General features: G+C 43.9%; 2 protein-coding genes across 2 annotated transcripts in view; both read right to left on the minus strand.

Moving 5' to 3' along the window:
* Positions 1 to 13,416, minus strand: part of LOC125915855 (zinc finger and SCAN domain-containing protein 4-like) — a 29,651-nt gene extending 16,235 nt beyond the window's left edge. Inside the window, exon 1 of the mRNA XM_049621900.1 lies at positions 13,338 to 13,416. The gene's annotated coding sequence lies outside the window, so the exon portion shown is untranslated. The remainder of the gene's footprint in view (positions 1 to 13,337) is intronic.
* Positions 213 to 15,774, minus strand: LOC125915838 (zinc finger protein 211-like). Its single transcript, XM_049621875.1, has 4 exons — positions 14,885 to 15,774; positions 14,291 to 14,329; positions 13,338 to 13,464; positions 213 to 5,840 (listed from the first exon to the last, which is right to left on the minus strand). The coding sequence occupies exons 1-4, from the start codon at positions 14,915 to 14,917 to the stop codon at positions 4,372 to 4,374; spliced, it is 1,668 nt and encodes a 555-aa protein (XP_049477832.1). The 5' UTR covers positions 14,918 to 15,774; the 3' UTR covers positions 213 to 4,371.
* Positions 15,775 to 16,209: the final 435 nt, after the last annotated feature.

Raw genomic sequence — 16,209 nt, forward strand, 5'->3', positions numbered from 1 at the left:
AGAGGACGAACTAGTGAGCATGAGCGGGGAAGGGACAGACAGCGAGGGAGACCGAGGATTTAAAGCAGGTTCTGCGCTGACAGCACAGAGCCCAATGTGAGTGTCAAACTCACAAACCCTGAGATCATGACCTGAGCCAAAGTCAGACCCTCCGCCGACTGAGCTACCCTGCCCCCCCACCCCTGAGGACTCTTAAGTATCTACTGTGCTTTCTCAGATGTAAACAAAATTGCTTACTTCCTACTCCAAGTCAATGAACCGTATCTAATTTGTATATTAAATATATTTTTTGATAGATCTTCAAAATGATTTCTGGCCCCTTACCAGTTTATTTTCTCTTATTTAGTTGATTCAATTGTTGTTTTGCCTATTGACTCTTGTCTACCCCCTTCCTTTCGTTCTTATTTCATCTTTGAACTTACTTTAAAATTTTCATTCAAATACATGAGGATCATCACACAAATACATTTCACCCCTGCCAGATGCCTGCAGAGAGCCGCGATTATAGCTAGAAAGATCTGTTCCCTGAGCTCCACCCCTGTGCCGGAGATTAAGGGGACAACAGACTATTATCTTCTCCAAACATCAGTGCTACTTGTACTTCTTCTTGTTACAAAACATACCAAATATAGACAACTGAAACGTGAGAGACTGCAATAAACCTTAAGTTTATATGCACTGTAAAACTTTAGAAATTAGGGGCTAAGGTCTGCTCCTCAGTTAAATATGGGTGATAAAATCGAGAATGTGGGGAGCATAGTAACACTTTAAACTATAAACATTTCCTCTGAATGTTTTTAAATTTGTTGAAATTCTCCAATAATTTTATAGAACCCGAAGCTGAGAATTACATTGGATTACTTACAGTTTTTCTGTCAACAAGAACATACAAACTTCCAGAGGGTTTAGAATAAAAACAGGCTTTGACCCTGAAATAAACTGTTGGCAAATTGCATCTCAACTGTTAATTTGCATTCTTTCTGATCCTTTGTGAGAAAACATTTTCAAAGTTTGACTTTTTTCCAAGAATTTCCTGTACTTCAAATATCTTTCCTGCTTTGTTTTGTTTCTTGAACTGAAGTATCTAACTGCACTATTGTCAATATGATACATCTTCCGTTATGTTTCCAATGAAATGTTTGGTTTTAGGGATGTTAAAAGCATGTATCAAAACATTAAAGTATACTCTGAACTATGTGCGGTTTATGTGTTGCCAACGACACCTCTATTAAACAAGTCTTCCAGGGGCGCCTGGGTGGCGCAGTCGGTTAAGCGTCCGACTTCAGCCAGGTCACGATCTCGCGGTCCGTGAGTTCGAGCCCCGAGTCAGGCTCTGGGCTGATGGCTCGGAGCCTGGAGCCTGTTTCCGATTCTGTGTCTCCCTCTCTCTCCGCCCCTCCCCCGTTCATGCTATGTCTCTCTCTGTCCCAAAAATAAATAAAAAACGTTGAAAAAAAATTAAAAAAAAAAAACAAAACCAAGTCTTCCAGACTTGTCGATTCCTAAATCGTTTTACTGTGTTTTATTATCATCAGTGCTCTACAGGTTACATGCGGCCGCTGGCTCAGGATGGCGGAAACAATGCTGCACCTCTAGCAACTCTCCCCGACTGTGCTCGGTGACATCACACTGGCGGTCTGAAATCAGCCACAGTGGGAGTACTCACCCCAGAGAACTTGAAAGACACTGCGAACCAGGACTACGCTGTATTATTGAAAGCCCAGATTGAAGAATATGTTGGAGAATATGTAAATAGTGCAGATTAAACTTAAAAAGTGTGTGTGTGTGTGTGTGTGGGGAGGTGGTGGCCATTACATTGTATACAGCAGGAAAGCACCCAAGGAACAAAAACAAGCAAAAGATACAAACAGACATTTTATCAAGAAGATCTACAGATTGCAAATAAATACAAGAGAAAAATGTTCAACATCATAAATCCTTAAGGAAATGCAATTAAAATTACTGCTTGCTTATTAAATGGGTAAATTCCAAAGACTGAACGAAAAGACTGATACCACGTACTGGCAAGGATGTGAAAGAACTGGGACTCTCATGCACTCCTGGTAGGTATGCAAAAGCAAACGATCATTTTAGATCAGTCTGGCGGTTTCTTTATAAGTTAAACATTCACTTACCCTTTGACTCAGGCATTTTACTTTGAGTGACTAACACAAGAGAAGTGAAAAATACATACATACATACAAATGTTCCAGCAGTTTTATTTTCAATAGCTAAAACGAGGTACCTAAAAGACTCCTGAAAGATGAATGGATAAACAAATGGTATATCCATAGAAAAGATGTTACACAGCAATAAAAAGAGTGAAATACTTATATAAGCATCACTGAAGAATCTCAAAATAATTACAAATCATAAATCAAACAAGAAAAAAAAACATTTTATGACTCAGATAATAGAAAATCCTAGAAAATATAAACTAATTTATTATAAATGAAGGGAAGTCAGTGGTTGCCTGAACAGGGGAAAGACAGATCAGAAACATGAGGTACATTAGGGGTGATGGACATGTTCATTATGATTATGATGAGGTTCTGTGGGTTTATGCGTATGTCAAAACTTAACTGTACACCTCAAATAGGTGCAATATATTGCATGTCAACTATACCTGAATAAAGTTCTACAAAAGAGTTTAAAAAAAACCACCCTTAGATCTTCCACTTTTTCATAAAATTAGGTTTGGCAGCCCTATGTTGACTCTATCTCTTGCCTGATGACCTTGGAAAAGCAGATTTGCCTTCAGTGGTAGCAAATATTTATGAGCAGTTAAATCTATTCCACCTGAGTCAACAAGAATGCTGGCTCAGTCACAGAGTCACATCAACAGATTAAGGGATCTCCTTTCTCTGTATGCCTATTTTCCTATCTGCGTAGAAATGGCCTTTAGGTGAACGTACCAGAACGCCTATGGGAATCCACAAAACCAAGATTTTCTTTGACAAAGACCTCAGCTGCAAAGATGCATGTACCTGGAGGTCCTGAGGATTTGTGCACACTAACACTGCAGATTCACAGTCATCGGAGCATTCTGATACAGTTTGAGAAGGGGCATGTCCTGTCTACCTAGCTGCAGTCCCCTCCACTGCAGTGTTTCTATACCAATTACAGTTGCCCCAGGGCCCTGTATTCTTACCATGACACTAGCCTAGTGAATTCTGGGTATCAGGGCACATGGCTCCTTTGTAGGACTGGGGCAGAGAATTCCATCAACACTGAGCATTATGGGACATCCACCGTGAAAAAGAAAAACAATTCATGTTGTTCTCAGAAGCACTGGATGCTGTGAACTTCCTGACTCTTCAGTGTTCTGAGCCCACCAAAAAATCTCGATACCCAGTCCCCAAATTAAGACAAGGCCCTGCAGTCTTTCCTAGGAGACCTTGGGCAACAGCATAAATTAGGCCAAAGCTGGAAAGAGAGCTATATTCTTTCATCAAACTGTCATCTCTGAGGCACACAAAGTACTGGGAACCCCATGAAAGCGGTTCACTCCTTAATGCTGGCAGAGCCCAGGTGTTTTCAAATCACCTCACGCAGTGCATAGAACCCCAAGATCAAAGGTGGCTTAAGCAATAGTGTCTTTTTTTTTTTTTTAATGTTTTATTTAGTTTTGAGACATAAGAGAGACAGAGCATGAGCAGGGGAGGGGCAGAGAGAGAGGGAGACACAGAATCCGAAGCAGGCTCCAGGCTCTGAACTGTCAGCACAGAGCCTGATGTGGGGCTCAAACTCACAAACCGCGAGATCATGACCTGAGTCGAAGTCGGACGCTTAACCAACTGAGCCACCCAGGCGCCCCAGCAATAATGTCTTCATTATTGCAAAATCCAAAGCAGTATGAGGCAGGGAATTCCCAGGTTGGTGACTTGGAAGATAGGAAAATCCAAGGTGAGTGTCACACAAAACTAACACATTGAAAATGCAGTCCTTCTCGGCAAGTTACTGGCAGAACTCAGATTGGGTCCACTGGGCCCAAACTGGGTCAGGGCCGTGCCCTAACTTCTACAAGAGAAGAGAATGAAGACCCTATAAGGGCTAAGACTAATCATGATTTCCTCCAGCAAAGGGGGGAGCTTCCCTGAGCACACTGTGGTGGTAACTGACGCACAGTGTGTGAACCTGCTGAGTGGTAGAGAGGACAAAACTCTGCCACAGAAACCGGCAGTGACATAAATCTGGCAAAAGCCCTGGACAGGTTAGAAAGTGTAACACAGCTCCTTATAGATTCTCACATACTTGGATCTCCCCACTATGAATTTTCAGACATATAGGCTTAAATTTGCCAGATGGCTTCTTCACAACTTCCCTCCTCCAGTGTAATTATCTAAAAGGAAACCACATGTCTCTGTACACCTAAGGCCTTTCTCTAGTATGGAATCTCTGGTGTTGAATGAAGTCAGATTTGGAGCTAAAGGATTTCCCACATTCTCTGCACTCAGTAGGCCTCTTGCCAGTGTGAACTCTCCGGTGTTGAATGAGGCTGGAGCTTTGGCTAAAGGATTTTCCGCATTCCCCACACTCGTAAGGCCTTTCTCCAGTGTGGACTCTCAGGTGTTTGACAAGGTTAGATTTACAGCTAAAGGACTTTCCACATTCACTGCACTCAATAGGCCTTTCTCCAGTGTGAACTCTCCAGTGGTTCTTGAGGTTGGAGCTATGGCTAAAAGATTTTCCACATTCCCCACACTCATAAGGCCTTTCTCCTGTGTGGACTTTCCGATGTGAACTGAAGCTGGAACTTTGCTTAAAGGATTTCCCACATTTAGCGCACTCATAAGGCCTTTCTCCAGTGTGAAGTCTTCTGTGGTGAATGAGGCTGGAGCTTCGGCTAAAGGATTTCCCACATTCGCCGCACTGATGAGGCCTTTCTCCAGTGTGAACTCTCCTGTGGTAAATGAGACTGAAGTTTTGGCTAAAGGACTTCCCACATTCACTGCACTCATAAGGCCTTTCTCCAGTGTGAACTCTCTGATGTTGAATGAGGTTGGACCTTTGACTGAAGGACTTTCCACATTCCCTGCACTCATAAGGTTTCTCTCCAGTGTGAACTTTCCTATGGCTATTGAGGCTGTAGCTTTGGCTAAAGGATTTCCCACATTCACTGCACTCATAGGGCCTTTCTCCGGTGTGAACCCTCCGATGTATAATGAAACTGGAGTAGTAGGTAAAGAATTTCCCACATTCACTGCATTCATAAGGTCTTTCTCCAGTGTGGACTTTCTGGTGCTGGATGAGGTTACATCTTCGGGTACAGGCTTTTCCACATTTGCCACATTCATAAAGCCCTTCTCTAGTGAGGACTCTCTGATCCTGAGCAAGTGTGTCTGTGCAGCTGAAGGCTTTCTTGCATTCTCCACAGTGGTGACGACTTTTTCCATTGTGAAAGATAGCCTCGCACTCGTTGTTCAGCTTCTCCCCAGTGTGAGTGACCTGTTGTTGGAGAAATCCCATGCTGGTTAAGAAGTCCTTCCCTGTCTCCTCACAGGTAAGGGGCTTCTCTGACACATGGACTGTACAGCTCTTTATAAACGAGGCTCTGTCCACATAACTTCTGAAGGGAACCTCTCTAGTGTGCTGCCCCTCGTACTGTTGAAGGTTGGCAGCTAAACAGAATTGTTTCCCACATGTATATGGTTTTTCCCCAGGATAAGTTTCCTGGTGCTCAGCCAAGCGCAGAATGTTTCTCAAGATCGGGCCGTGCATCTCAAAGGGCTGGGCCTCCTGGGGAGATGAATCTGCCTCAAGAGTCCTGATCTGTGACACTCCTACAGAAATGCTCTCTTCCAAAGGTACATCCTCATCGTCCACTCCGTGCCCACAACCTGAAAGCACAGAAGTGTTCTGATGAAGTACAAGTTGACATTACTGGGAAGGAGGAAGACCCATCACAAAGGTACATCTGACACACTAAAGAACCAGAATATAGAACTCTTTTCAGGCAAAGGAAGTTGGGATTAGGTTTTGGACACAGCTGCTTTGCACTACTGGAATGCCAAGGTCGCAGAATTGGGAGGGCCTCACTAGGCACAGCATATAAGGAAAGGGTTGGGCCAGGGGTGAAACACGTTCTACAACTTGTTCTACTGTCAATGTTTTAGCTGGATTACATCTACTGGGGACACGTGATGCTGTGCAGAGGTCTATGTCCATATGTAGGAAAATATGACTGTAAGAAAGTAACTGGTTTTCAAGAATTATTAAAAGATATATGCATACTGTAGAATACGACAATGCTGGAAAGCACTGTGGAGAGACGAGTGTGAAGAATAAGTGAGAAAAAAGGTCCAGAGAAGTGGGCATTAGCCCAGGACTGAAGAAAGAATAAAAATGACATCAGCAGGGGCGCCTGGGTGGCTCAGTCAGTCTGACTTCAGTTCAGGTCATGATCTCACAGCTCGTGAGTTCGAGCCCCACGTCGGGCTCTGTGTTGACAGCTGGGACCCTGGAGCCTGCTTCGGATTCTGTGTCTCCCTCTCTCTCTGCCCCTCCCCCACTCGCACTCTGTCTCTCTCAAAAATAAATAAAACATTTTTAAAACTGACATCAGCGAAGGTCAAGAATGGAGATGGTGAGATGGAAGTGAGTTGTGGCCCCAAAACACAAGTCACATACGATAGGTTCCTGGTGTCATCTGAACACAGCTCTGATATCACACTCTCCCCCAGCTGTCATTCAACTGAGTCAGGCCCTCTCTGGGCCCATCTCATGGAGACTGGAGCTATGTCCATCCTGGGAAGCACAGAGGACTCCTCCCCTAGCCCCAGCTGAGTAAGAGACCTGGACGAGCCCAGCAAGAGACCTGGAGGATCCAAATCCTAAGGGAAAGACAGGACGGGTCAGTGGCCAATACTGGCCTGGAACAACTCGGCACACAGCCGGTCACAGGAAAGATACTACAAACAGTACCTGCAGGCCCAGCTAGAGGGAAGATGGTGGGACAACAAGCACCAGGAACCTGTCTCTTCACTGGACCACAAAGGCACTGACAGAATCAATCTGATATAACTATATTGCAACTCTAGAGTCTACTGAAGGCTTACAATACGCTAAGTTGCTTTAATTGCTCAATCTCAGCTCTGAGCATTGTATAGGTTATCCACCTCCCAACTCCTCCAGCTCTGAGCCCAAGAGCAGGCAGCCATACACATATTCTGCAACAGCTTACTAGAGCCAGGGTGGGCAACAGGGACCCCTTCCTCCAGGCACCACAGATCTGTGCCCAAACTGCTTCTAATGACTGGAGGTGCGACGACAGATGGGCAGCCATTGTTGCAAAGCCTCTCCCTCACTGGCTAAAATGATTTTACAGGGGATTTAAAGGACAGACATCTATCCCCTCTACTCCCCTCCCTTCATCATGTTGCTCTCATTCCCCTTTTGGGAAGCAAAAATTCATGGACTAGGATGTTCAAAATCAATCACATATATGGGGGAATACAGAAAATCATCAGACATGCCCAGGGAAAGGCACAGTCTCAGAAAAAAACAGAGAAGACCTTAAGTTTATACCTCAGACTGATCTCCAGCACAGACACCCCACAACCATTAAACAAACAAAAAGCAACCTCCAAATGTCCAGTTTTTAACAATAACAAATCACATGACATACAAAGCAACAGGAAAGTTTAGCACATTCTAAGGGAAAAAAAATTCAAGAGAAATTGTCCTTGAGAAAGACCACATTGTGTACTTATTAGACAAAGACTTTAATTTTTTTTGATGTTTTTATTATTTACTTTTGACAGAGAGAGAGAGAGAGAGAGAGAGAGAGAGCGAGCGCGCAAGCACACACAAGCAGGGGAAAGGCAGAGAAAGATGGAGACACAGAATCCAAAGCAGGCTCCAGGCTCTGAACTGTCAGCACAGCGCCTGACACAGAGCTTGAGCCCACGAACCACAAGATCATGACCTGAGGCAAAGTCGGATGCTTAACCGACTGAGCCACCCAGGTGCCGCAATTAGACAAAGACTTCAAAACAACTGTTTAAAAGATGCTCAAAGAGCTAAAAAAAAAAAAAAAAAAAAAATGTGGACAAAGTCAAGAAAATGTTGCATGACCAAAACAGAAATATTAATAGAGATAGGGAACATAAAAAACAATCAAAAAGATATTCTGGGACTTAAAAGTAGAATAACTGAATGAAAGAAGTCACTAGAGGGATACAAAAGCAGCTCTGAGTAGGCAGAAGAAACAATCAGTGAACCTGAAGATAGTGAATCTGAGGAAAAGAAAGAAAAAGCATCGACCAGGAGTGAACAGAACAAAAGAACCTGTGGGATGCCATCACTAGACCAATATATGCAATGCATTAGTCTAGAAGAAAAAGAGAGAAACGAAAGGACACAGAGCTTATTTGAAGAAATAATCCCTGAAAACTTCCCAAATCTGACGGAAGAGACAAATATTAACATCTGAGAGGCTCAGTGAACTCCGACCAGGATAAACTCTAAGGCTCACACTTGGCTCATTATAAACAAAGTATCAAAAGCCAAAGGCAAAGAGAGAATCTTAAAAGCAGCAATACAGAAGTGATTATCACATACAAGGGATCGCCAACAAGATGATCAAATTTCTAATCAGAATCCACTGAGGCCAGAGGCAGTGGGTTGCTATATTCAAGTGTTGAAATAAAAAAATGGTCAACCAGAATTCTATAACCAGCAAAACATCCTCCAAAAATGACACAGTAATTGAGACCTTGCAGATACATAAAAGCCAAGGGAGTTCTTTACTACTAGATGTGTCCTGCAAGAAATGCTAGAGGTGGTCCTTCAGGTTGAAATGAAAGGACACTAGATGGTAACTCAAAGCCATCTGACCAAATCAAGATCTCTGTTAAATTAAATACAGACAATTACAAAAGCTAATTGTGTTGTAACTTGACATTTAAGAGATTAATCCATACATAATAATTACTGCTCTAAATTTTTGGACATACAACATATGAAGATGTAATTCTGTGACATCAACAACTACCAGGGACAAATCTGTATAGAAGAAGAATTTTAAAAAATATGATTGAAGCTAAGCTGACATAAATTCATACTCTGTGTTATAATTTTAGCACATTAGATATAATCCCATGGTTAACTAAAAGAGAGAGAGAGAGAGAGAGAGATCCAGAAAGTACACACACACACACACACACACACACACACACACACACACAAAACACCCAACTTAAAATATTTCACTACAAAAAAATCATCTGAACAGAAAAGAGAGTAATGCAGGAAATGAGGGACAAAAAAGCTATAAGGCATACAGAAAACAAACAGCAGAATGACAGAGGTCCCTCCTCATCAGTAATTACTATAAATCTAAATAGATTACACTCTGCAAACAAAAGACAAAATTGGTAGAATGGATAAGAACACGATCCAACTATATGCTGCTCGTAAGACACCCACTTTATACCCAAAGACATGAATAAAAGTTGAAAGTGAAACCTTGGAAAAACATATTCCATGTGAACAGTAATCCAAAGACAGTAGGGGTGGCTATACCAATACCAGAAATAGAGACTTTACATCGAAAATGGTTATAAGACAAAGAAAGACACTGTATTAATTAAAGATTCAATACGTAAGAAAATATAATAGGGGCTCCTGGGTGGTTCAGTTGGTTAAGCGTCTGACTTCGGCTCAGGTCATGATCTCACGGTCTGTGAGTTCGAGCCACGTGTCAGCACAGAGCGCTGCCTGCTGAGATGCAGCACAGAGCACGAAGCCTGCTCCGGATTCTGTCTCCCTCTCTCTGCCCCTCCCCCGCTCACACCTCTGTCTCTTTCTCGCTCTCTCTCAAAAGTAAGTGAACATTAAAAAACATTTTTTAAAGAAAATAAAACACAAATATGTAACAATTATAAACATTTATGTACCTATGACCAAATAAAGATCTCTTTTAAATTACAGACCATCAAAACCTATGAAGCAAAAACTGACACTTGACAAGAGAAATAGACAGTTCTAAAATAATAGTTGGAGACATTAATGCCCACTCTCGATAATATAGAATAAACACACAGAAGTAAGGAGATAGAGGACGTGAACAACACCATAAACCAACCAGATCTAGCAGAATATACAGAATGCACTACCCAAGAGCGATAGAATATACATTCTTCTCAACTGCACAGGGGGCATTTTGCAGGATAAACCATATGCTCAGCTGCAAATTAAGTGTCATTGGATTTAAAAAGACAGAAATCACACAAAGCATCTTTTCAACCACAATGGGATAAAGTTAGAAATCAAAAACTGAAGTAAAACTGGAAAATTCACTAAGCTATGGAAATTAAATCATTTTTAAACAACCAATGGGTCAAAGAAGAATCACAAGGGAAATCAGAAAATATGCAGAGACAAATGAAAATGGAAACACAGTATTAGCAAAAATTATGTGAAGCAGCAAAAGCAGCACTAAGAGGGAAATTTATAGCTACAAACACTTATATTAAAAAAGCAGAAAGGGGCACCTGGGTGGCTCAGTTGGTTAAGCATCCCACTTTGGCTCAGGTCGTGATCTCACAGCTTGTGGGTTCAAGCCCTGTGTCAGGTTCTGGGCTGACAACTCGGAGCCTGGAGCCTGCTTCTGACTCTGTCTCTCTCGCTCCATCTCTCTCTGCCCCTCCCCCACTAGCTCACATGCTCTCTCTCTCAAAAAAATACACTTAAAAAAAAAAAAGATCTCAAATCAACAGCCTAACTTTACAACTTAAAGATCTACAAAAAGAGCAAAGAAACCCAATGCTAGCAGAAAAAAAAAGAAATAATAAAGATTAGAGCTGAGATAAATAGAGATAAGAAACACACGAAAGAAAAAAAAATTGACAAAACTGAAAGCTGGTTCTTTCAAAGCTATCAAAATTGACAAATGGGGCACGTGGCTGGCTCAGGTGGAGCAAGTGACTCCTGACCTCAGGGTTGTGAGTTTGAGCTCCATGCTGGGTTTAGAGATTACTTAAAAATAAAATCTAAGGGGCGCCTGGGTGGGTCAGTTGGTCAAGCATCTGACTCTTGATTTTGGCTCAGGTCCTGATCTCATAGTTCATGAGATCAAGCCCCGAATTGGGCTCTGTACTGACAACAAGAAACCTGCTTGGGACCTTTTCTCTCCCTCGCTCTCCACCCCTCCCCCACTCTCTCTCTCAAAATAAATAAAATGAACTTAAAAAAAATAACTAACTAAATAAATAAAATCTTTAAAAGTTGACAAACTTTACCCTAGAATGGCAAAAAAGAAAGAAAAAAAAGGAAGACTGAAAACAGTAAAATAAAAAATTATCAAGGGGATATTATTACCAGTTCAACAGGGATAAAATAGATTATAAAAGAGTACTAGTAAGGAGACTGAATCACTAAGCAAAAACCTCCTGACAAAGAAAAGTCCTGGACTTGATGGCTTCACTGGTGAGTTCTACCAACCACTTAATGAAGAAATAACACCTATCTTTATCAAAAACAGACAAAGTCACTACAAGGAAACTACAGACCAATATAATTGATTCATCAATGCAAAAAAAATCATTAACAAAATACTAGCAAACTGAATTCAGCAGCCACAGTAAAGGATTATACACCACAACCTACTGGGACTTATTTCTAGAATGCAAGGATGGTTCAACATACGAAAATTAATCATTAAAATACATCCTATTACAGAATGAGGAAATTATATGATCATCTCAACTGATGCACAAAAAGCATCTATCAAAATTTGAACACCCTTTGACGATGCAAACAGTCAGCAAACTAAGAACAGAAGAAAACTACCTTACCATAATAAAAGCAAAAGATTAAAACCCATGGCTAATATGGTGAACGCTTTTCCTCCAAGATCAGGAAGAAGAAAATTATACAAAATGGTACTGGAAGTTCTAGACAGAAGGGGAAAAAAAAGAGGAAAGTCATCCAAAAGGAAAGGAAGAAGTAAAATTATCTTTGCTTATGAATACATTATACACAGAAAACTAGGCCTAAAGGTTTAAAAAATGTTCAGAATAAATGAATTCAACAAAACAACAGGACACAAATAGAACATAAAAAAATCCAGCTGTATTTCTATACACTAACAATAAACAATCTAAAAAGGATACTAAGAAAACAATTCCACTTATAATAGTATCAAAAGAATAACATACTTAGAAATTAAACCAAGGAAGTAAAAAATTTGAACACAATAAAGTACAAAACACTGGTAAAAGAAATTAAAGAAAATATTAACAAATGGGAATACATCCATATTTATGGATTAAAGATTTATTACTGTTAAGATGTCAAATACTACTCAGAACCATCTACAGAGTCAATGCAATCCCTATCAAAATTCCAATTTTTTTTGGAGTAATGGAAAAATTCACATGGAGCGATGCCTGGGTGGCTCAGTTAAGTTTCTGACTCTTGATTTCAGCTCAGGTCATGATCTCACGGTTTGTGACTTTGAGCCCGGCACGGGACTCTGTGCTGACAGCACGGAGCTTACTTGGGATTCTCTCTCCCCCTCTCTCTGCCCCTCCCCCATTCACACCCTAACTCTCTCTCTCTCAAATAAATAAATAAAAACTTTTCAAAATAAACAAAAAAGAAAAAAAAATCTCAAGGACACCAAACATCCAAAACAATCTTAAAAAAGACTAAAGCTGACAGAGTCATACTTCTTAATTAAAATTTTACTGCAAAGCTACAGTAGTCAAAACAGTGTGATACTGGCATAGAGACAAATAGAGTCCAATGGAATAAACACTCCAGAAATAAACTCTTGCACATATGGTCAACCGATTTTCCACAAGGAGGCCAAGACCATTCTAGACCATTCAGTGGGGAAGATCCATGAGGCTACCGTCAAAACTACTGATCCCAGGGGCGCCTGGGTGGCTCAGTCGGTTAAGCGTCCGACTTCAGCTCAGGTCACGATCTCACGGTCCGTGAGTTCGAGCCCCGCGTCAGGCTCTGGGCTGATGGCTCAGAGCCTGGAGCCAGCTTCCGATTCTGTGTCTCCCTCTCTCTCTGCCCCTCCCCCGTTCATGCTCTGTCTCTCTCTGTCTCAAAAATAAATAAACGTTAAAAAAATAAAAAAAAACAAAAAAAAAAAACTACTGATCCTGAATCCTTCCCTGTGAGGGTTTAAAGCAGCAGGTATTGGGGCAATAAAGGAAGAGAAATGGGTATGCACTCAGTCCAGCTCTAGTAACCACAGCACCCAGCCAGGGAATCGGGAAGGCCCAGTACCCATCGTTCAGATGCGAGACCAAGCTGCGCTTGGAAGGGAGAAAGGCAGGGCCCCGCCTACGGCACAGGGGTGGGCGTGAGGACCTTACCTAGTGAGGATGTGAGCGCAAAGTTCTCCAGCATCACATCGTGGTACAGGCATCTCTGATCCTCATCCAGGAGATCCCACTCCTCCCAGGAGAAATATAGGGCCACGTCCTCAAAAGTAACACTTCCCTGCCAAGATAGAGACAGATGAACCACAAACGGCCTCACTCCTGAAGACCCGTAATCCCCATCCCCACACATTTATCCCATGTTCACCCTCCTCCCAAGATCCACAATGAGACGAGATACCAGACTCTGGGATCACTGCTGTCTGCTTCTTCCTTATACTCCCACTAATCGCTGTGTTCACTCTGCGCCCCACTCTGTAACCAGCTGGAGTTTTTGTTTTTAATTTTTTTTTAACGTTTATTTTTGAGACAGAGAGAGACAGAGTATGAACGGGGGAGGGGCAGAGAGAGAGGGAGACACAGAATCTGAAACAGGCTCCAGGCTCTGAGCCATCAGCACAGAGCCCGACGCGGGGCTCGAACTCACGGACCGCGAGATCGTGACCTGAGCGGAAGTCGGACGCTCAACCGACCGAGCCACCCAGGCGCCCCTGGAGTGTGTTAAGACCTAGATTGGATGCCAGACCTTCCATCTCCTCCAGATAGATGTCTAACTTCGCAGGCAGTCATTCCAAGCTCGACTGGCGGCCTGCCACGCTTGGCTCTCACCAGAAAGAAAGGAGGAGCCTAATTCCCGGAGCCTCACCTCCAAGCAGTTCCACATCCTGACACCTGTTTCGTAATGAGCTTCCGCATCTCTTTCCTTGGATGGCCCCGTGTGGGAATCCCACCATATAAACCCCGGCCTAGGCGCCACCCTGAGCTAGAATTCTTCAGGGTCCCCAACCCAAGGGCTGGGGGAACGGCAGGTGAAGAGTCACAGGACGCCACAGATCTGGACCAAATGTGCGGCAGGGCCAGTGAGGGACTGATACACCTGCACTTACCTGTGGAGGCTCCCAAAGCACTTCTGCAACCACGGAAACCTGTGGGAAGAGGCGAGTCTTTGAGGGACGGAACCCTGGCGATTTTCCGGGGGGGGCTTTCTATCCCGGGCTGACTGGTCGGCTTCTGGGCTGCCTCTCGCCGGCTGTGTGTCCTCGGAAAAAGACCTCCCTCTGCCTCAGTGCCCTCCTCGCCCCCTACAACCCGTTCTACCGAGCAGACGTTGGAGAACATCTCGAACCCACGTCTCTCTTTTCCTCGCGATTCTCCATTGCTCTCGGGGCTCTAGGAAAGGAGCTTCAACCCCACAGCCCGCCACTGCAGGTGCGGCTCAACCCGAACCGTCTCCTGCGGCAGCAGGATGGACCCCAGGTTTCCGGGTGTTTCCGTTCAAACCCCCTGCAGCCCTTCCCCGGCAGCCCGCTCCCGCACCCCGTCACGCCGGCGCTCAGACACGGGGCCCCCGCCCGCGAGCGCCTCCCCCGCCCGGACACGGGGACCCGGGCCGCAGGGACGCGAGCAGGAGCCCCGCGCTCGGGCCTGGAGGGTCTGGGTTGGGGGGGGGGGCGGGGAGGGTCCGGGGGCCGCGCGTTTACCTCAGCCGGGTCCCTGCGCGCGGCCGCCGCCATCGGACTCTGTGGGCGAAGTGAAGAGATGACAGCTGAGCGACCCGGACGGTCGCGGGCTCCGCAGTGTCCAGGCCGGGCTCGCGGGCAGCGAAGTCCCCGACCCCAGACCAGCCTCCGTACAGCGGGGACGAAGCCTCCTCTCGTGCCTCCTGTGTCGGTCGCCTGGGTCCCAAGCCGGTGTTCTGCACCTTCCGACCGAGCCCGGAGACCCCAGAACCGCTAAAACGACCGCCACGGAAAAGGCGGAAGCCCCGCCTCAAGGCGCTACGCCCTGCCGGAAGTGTCCCTTTTCTGCACTTTCATTGGGTTATTGCCCCTGCCGTTCAAAGCAGAGTTTTCAGGGTTATGTAGTCCCAACGGCAGGGGTTGCCGAGCCCCAGAAAGTCTCGGAGAAGGGGTCCAGCGGCGTCGCGAGGCCTCTGGGAAGTGACACCCCCCCTATACTTCTAAGGTCGAGGAGCGACTTCATTTCTTCTTAACAGTGGCAGGCCAATTCCTGGGAGTGTTAACTGCACTTTAAGGTCAGGGCTACCGATCCCTGAAGTGTTTCCACGTTATTTCAGACTCTATGAAGGCAACTCTAGTGATCATCGCTGGTAGCTGGAAGCGAGTAAACATTATCTTACTGCTCTTTACATGCCTGCAGCCTGAGGTGGGAAGGTCATTTTTGTGAGCTTCACTGGCTTGGGTCAGGGACAAAAACCAAAAGGACACACAGGACCAGGACAGAGAAAAAAAGAGGAAGGGTACTGGGCAGCTCTGAAGCCGGTTATCCTAGTGGGCTCTGGGCCTCTGGTCCTTGGTCCCTTCTTCCTGTTAGTCAGTGCTTGTGCCCAACTCAATGAGAAACACTTTTATCTACAAAACATAAAACTTTCATACATGCACATTTCCCCCAATACACATTTACATTATTAATGCATAAAATAAAAAATTAACTATTGTTTATTAAGGAGCACTACTGTATGTACATTTATAAAATAAAAGTGGAAAGTCTATGATAATTCTACCTCCTGGAGAAACGCAATGTTTGCAGGATGGTATCCTTTTAGAATTCCGTTTGCACGTGGATACACCCCCTCTGTGTGCCTATGCATTCCTATGTATTCCTACAAGTTGTCATACTTTGTGCATAAACCTGAGGCTTGCTTTGCTTAGTTAACAAGTTGTTCTTGTTTACCATTATATCATTGATTCTAGAAGAATACTTTGTACCTGATAATCACCTAATTATATAGATAGATATAGATATAGATATAGATATAGATATAGATATAGATATAGATATAATG

This window comes from Panthera uncia, assembly GCF_023721935.1.
Source record: "Panthera uncia isolate 11264 chromosome E2 unlocalized genomic scaffold, Puncia_PCG_1.0 HiC_scaffold_19, whole genome shotgun sequence".
NCBI classification, from domain to species: Eukaryota; Metazoa; Chordata; class Mammalia; order Carnivora; family Felidae; genus Panthera; species Panthera uncia.